The 5,134-nt window shown below is 36.1% G+C and overlaps 1 protein-coding gene across 1 annotated transcript; it reads left to right on the top strand.

Moving 5' to 3' along the window:
- The first annotated feature begins 892 nt into the window (after window positions 1-892).
- LOC131055925 (feruloyl CoA ortho-hydroxylase 1-like) lies at window positions 893-1,899 on the top strand. Its single transcript, XM_057990239.2, has 2 exons — window positions 893-1,132; window positions 1,672-1,899. The coding sequence occupies exons 1-2, from the start codon at window positions 893-895 to the stop codon at window positions 1,897-1,899; spliced, it is 468 nt and encodes a 155-aa protein (XP_057846222.2).
- The last annotated feature ends 3,235 nt before the right edge of the window (window positions 1,900-5,134 follow it).

The following is a 5,134-nucleotide window of genomic DNA, read 5'->3' as shown; positions in this document are numbered from 1 at the left end:
GAAGAACTTTGTCATTCCGTAATAAACAGAGATACATCTCCATTTGCTTGGTAGGCTCTCCTGTGAAAGCATATTGTCCCGCTCCACTAGCCAAATAAGAAAAGTTGTAAAAAAACCAAATGTCGCAGTCCTGTATCAGTATATGGCTGTGTTAAATCTACCTTCGCACTGCGGCTTGAGAGTATTGTGATATCAGACACAACTGCATCAAATGTCTTATTTGCAACTAGGTCAATGAGGTCACTATAGTCTAGGTCTTCCTTGCTCTCGTTAGAAATCTGAAATTGATAGTCAAAATAACAATGGAGATTTTCCACAGCTCTCTTAAATACATCTATGCTGGATCCCTCAAATTTTGATGTTTTTTTGACTTGATATGTTTATAAAAGCAGGAAACACGACATTTGATGGTACTCCCACTATAAACTTTGGTGTTGAAGATTCAATTGGCCACACAATCTTGCTCCGTTCAATTTGGACTCTTCCTTCATCCATGATCCCAGAACTCTGATTGCCCTGTTTACTACATTGACAATGTAATGAATTTCAAGAAGCCCATTTTTACTGAATCTTATGTTCCCACTAATTCCCTTGAAATTGTTGTTGATTGCTTTCTGAAATAGAGCACTGCCTTCATCTACTGCTCCGTCATTCTGAAACTTACAAAATTTCTCTATAACCCTTAGATCATCCACCCACCAATTTTGAGCTAGTCCTTCTGCTGCTGCTTTGGATAGGGCATCCGCTTCAGTGTTTGCTTCCCTGTAGATGTGTCTGCAGGTATAATTATCAAATAGTGCCAATGTTGTCAAGATTTTGTCTAGCAATGCTTGCAACACCAATTGGGAGTACTTGCTGACCTAATAGCATTGATAAGGATTGCAGAGGGGGTATGGGGATGGATAACCTACCTTTGGTATCTCCTTTGTGGTCTCTTATTATGCAGCCAATTCCAGAAGCACCTGGATTATCTTTTGATACGCCGTCAAAATTTAGTTTAAGCCAACTTGCTTTCAGAGGAGACCACACGGCATTTACTCTATCGGAATTCTTTTTTCCTATAAATGAAGGAATTTTTCAGACCTTTCCACCTGAACCTAATTCTGCCATCCCAATTCTGCCATCCCAATCCGTAAACTCTTTTCTAGAATTAGGAGTAAGAGCTAGTTTGCAGTTAATGTTTTCTATAATAGACTTAATAATGATTGAAAACATCATAATTTTTTTTTTCAATTTTAAAAAGAAATATTAATTAAATATATAAACGATATCAACAATTCTGAATTTGCTGATGAAATTGAATATTTCTGAATAAACCCATCAGAAATTAAATTTTACTGAGTGTATGGCCATTATCTTTATCGACACAAAAACTTCTACCTTAGTTTACGTCAAGAAACTCAAAAAAGGCAGAGGGCAATCTTAGAGGCCTTCATTCTTTCTACAGAAGTGAAGTTTTAAGACAATCCTTTGTAGGATATGGGAGTCACTTTAAGGATACTTTGTAGGATATAATAGTCATCTATGTGATATGGCACGCTAGTAATTTACAAGCTATTTATTATAAATTATAACGGAATAACCTTTATGATTGAATTAGGTTCCAAATTATCTGTATCCTCTCAACTTGCTTACTTTGCTAAGATAAGATGATATGTATGTTTCTGGCAGGTTGTGAATCATGGAGGCCCTCTGTCTCTCTTGGAAAGAATGAAGGGTATTGGCAGGGAATTCATTCAACTACCCTTGGAAGAAAAGCTCAACTACAAAGTGCAAGAACCTGAAGGCTATGGTCAGATGTTTGTAGCCTCAGATGATCAAACACTTGACTGGGCAGATTTATTGTTCTTGACAACTCTACCTCCAGAGAACAGGAAAATGAATTTTTGGCCAACATAACCAACAGATTTCAGGTACCCAATTTAGGCAATCATAAGCACTTTAAGATCTAGATATCCTATTCAATTTATATATGAGTAAGAGTAATTTATTTGTCACCACACCAAATCTATCTTCAGCTTTATTGTAATGGAAGTTTTTAATATAATCTTTTTTTCAAATAATAGGGGCAAAAATTGATTAATCATAAAAGAGAGATCCAATGCAAGAAAGAACAACAACTAGCAAAAATCTCTCAATAGAGAAACTAGGTCCACGATCCTATCCTCTGTAATCAACTTTTCCAAAACCTGAAAGTAATCTGAAGATAAGAGTCACTGATCCATTACATTCGAACCCTCCATACATTCAGATGGCCATTTAGCCAAGAAATCCAAATCTTTATTCCACTCGCGAGGAATATGATAGAAGGTAAGATTCTCTAAGGAGCCACTCAAACTGAGAATCTGTCTAACAACCAATGCTAGGTGCCAATTAACTCCATCCAAATTCTACTTATTCAACATATCAATACAAGATTTTCATTCATATGCAGATTTCTTTCTGCTCTGTTTTCATTCTGCAAGTTTTGTTTTCTTTTCTCTTCTTGCTAGATCCATACTGTGCAGGTCAGAAAATTTAACATGGTATCAGAGCCTGAGAGCTAGAAGAAAGGAGAAGAACATTTATTTTCTGTAGGTATTGAAATTCTGAGCTATTTTAGAATGAAATTTTCATTGCTTTGGGGGAATCTATTGGTATTTTTGTAATAAAAAATGAACTGAAATAAAGTTCCAAAAGGGATAATCTAGTCTAAAATGGGAATTAGATATCATCCATCTGTCATCTTTTTGGAAGAAGGAAATTACAAGCCCTGGCATAATGGAATCCTAAAACATCTTTTGCCTCATTTATATGGACTTTTTTCCATACCAAGTACTTGTTGCCAGAAATCTGTATGGGAAAGTAGAAATAATCATGTCTTACGATTAATTGGTTTAACTGTTGGGGACTATACATCATGGGCTCTATCACATATTGAGTGTCCTCGCACTCTTTGGGCCACTATATGGGAAATGTATGGAGATCCCAATGAACCTCCATTTCCAGATGAAGACATGCTTCTCTCCCTTGATAACGATGATGATCCTATGTATGACAATGGCACTGAAGAGGAAATTGCTTATTGGAAGAGACTTGATTGTCTTGATTACATAGAGACATCTCCTCTTGCTTCCCCTCTTTCCACACCTCCAGTATTGGCAGCTATTTAGTCACCTCCAACTACCAGTTTGATAGGGATCTTGGCTTCTCCAAATGCTACTTCAGATTCTCTTCAACAGGTTCATTCATGTCTTCCTGATGAGCGAGATATCATCTTATCAGACATTTATCATTTGTTTGCTGAATCTCTCTTTGATTATGATGACAATATTGAGGGCATGTGTCTTGTCTCCGATGTCAGCTCACATCAAGTTGCATCTTCTTTTGGTTTGGATTCTCTTGTTCACTCTCAGCCACTCCATGCTACTATCTTGACACATCTTGATTCGCATCCGAACAAATCTCACACTTCAATGGTCATTGTTCTAGAATCTTGTATGGCAGAGTCACAGTTCAGCATCGGATTGGAGAAACATGAGTGTTTTTTAGAACCATTCATCTTGATTCCTTCATACATTTCACTTGAGTGGGAATTCAGCAGTTTGATAGCTCGAGGTTTCTATCTTCCAAAAGGAAGAGGCATCATTTGTTGTAAGGGGAACCTACTACAACATTCGCTATGCTACATTCTATATTGACATTCTTTCTTTTCTTTGTGTAGGAACAAATAGGCACTTTCTGAGAGATCTTTGGTTGCAAGACATTGTAGCATATTAGGTATCATGTAGAGTTAGTGTAAATTTTCAGGGGGGGTTTTTGTTCCCCCTGGATTTTCCCTCTTTCCTCATTCCTTTCATTAGCTTTGTCTCCTTAGTTAGACTTAAGGGAGGTGTTAGCATTAATTCCTAACATGCAACTCCAATCTTACCGTGATTTACGACAATCCTTAAATTGCATGCTTTATACGCTCCATGCAATAATCTAACTAATGCAACAAGATGTTAGGCTAGTTATTACCGCCTTTATGCGGTGGCCAACATTGTATTTAACTTCATGCATTATTGTAATTTTAATACAAGATTTTCATTCATATGCAGATTTCTTTCTGCTCTGTTTTTATTTGCTCCATTTTCATTCTGGAAGTTTTGTTTTGTTTTCTCTTCTTGCTAGATCCATACTGTGATTTCTTTGTTCTCTGTTTTTATTTGCTCTGTTCTCATTCTTCAAGTTTTCTTTTCTTTTCTCTTCTTGCTAGATACATACTGTGCAGGTCAGAAAATTTAACAGGTTTATGTTTTAATAAATGGCGATGTTTGATGCCACCATGGCCAGATTAATATCAAATGTAAGTTCTGGTTTGTGTGTTTTGATTTAGGTAATAAGCAATGGAATATATAACAGCATTGAGCACAGAGCGGTCACAAGTACAGAGAGAGATCGAATCTCCATAGCGATGCTTTGTAGTCCAAGTGGCGAAACAGAAATGGGTCCTGCTCCTGAGCTCATAGATGAGTTGCATCCCTGTCAATACAGAAAATTCATTCGCCAAGGATATATGCAGCATTACTTTTCTAGCAGATTTGATGGGAAGGGAAGTCTTGAGTTTGCCAAAATCAAGTCATAACTTTGATTTGAGTTTGTTCGCCGTTGGGCTCGTTTAACTGCTTAAGACCTACATTTTATTTGATTCTATTTTGTATGAAATTAGTTTGAAATGTTTTTTGGTTTGACTGTAAATTTTGCTGTGGAAAAAAAACTTAGACGGTCAAATTGAAAAATTAGTTCGAATCTTTTGAGATAAGTTGGAATTATATATTAATTGTATAGTCGATCTTAAAAGATAATCGGGCAATTGATTAAACTGTGTTTCGATTTGCATTGCACAATTAAATAAAGTTGATTTTCTCCGAGTTCTAATTTTCAACATTGGTACGAATGATGCAGTCATAACATCAGGAAATGGCACTTGATATCCACGAACTTCTGTGTATACAAAGCTGACCAATCAGTTGTATTTTCTTTTAATGGGCATTCTAGCTTTTTATAGAGATATCATGTCCCAACTTTCATTCCATTAGATACCAATCCTAACTCTACCTATTAATATTAATCAAATTCATTATATTTCCAGTTCATGTTGATATTATCCAAG

Source organism: Cryptomeria japonica, chromosome 5, assembly GCF_030272615.1.
Source record: "Cryptomeria japonica chromosome 5, Sugi_1.0, whole genome shotgun sequence".
NCBI lineage: Eukaryota > Viridiplantae > Streptophyta > Pinopsida > Cupressales > Cupressaceae > Cryptomeria > Cryptomeria japonica.
Note: the sequence above shows the minus strand (reverse complement) of the source record. Positions and strands in the feature narration are given on the sequence as shown.

Bases quoted from the DNA above. Each gene is read 5' to 3' on its own strand.
- LOC131055925 (XM_057990239.2), top strand. From the start codon at position 893: ATGGGGATGGATAACCTACCTTTGGTATCTCCTTTGTGGTCTCTTATT. The intron at 1,133-1,671 runs GTAAACTCTTTT...TGTTTCTGGCAG, and splicing joins CAATTCTGCCATCCCAATCC to GTTGTGAATCATGGAGGCCC.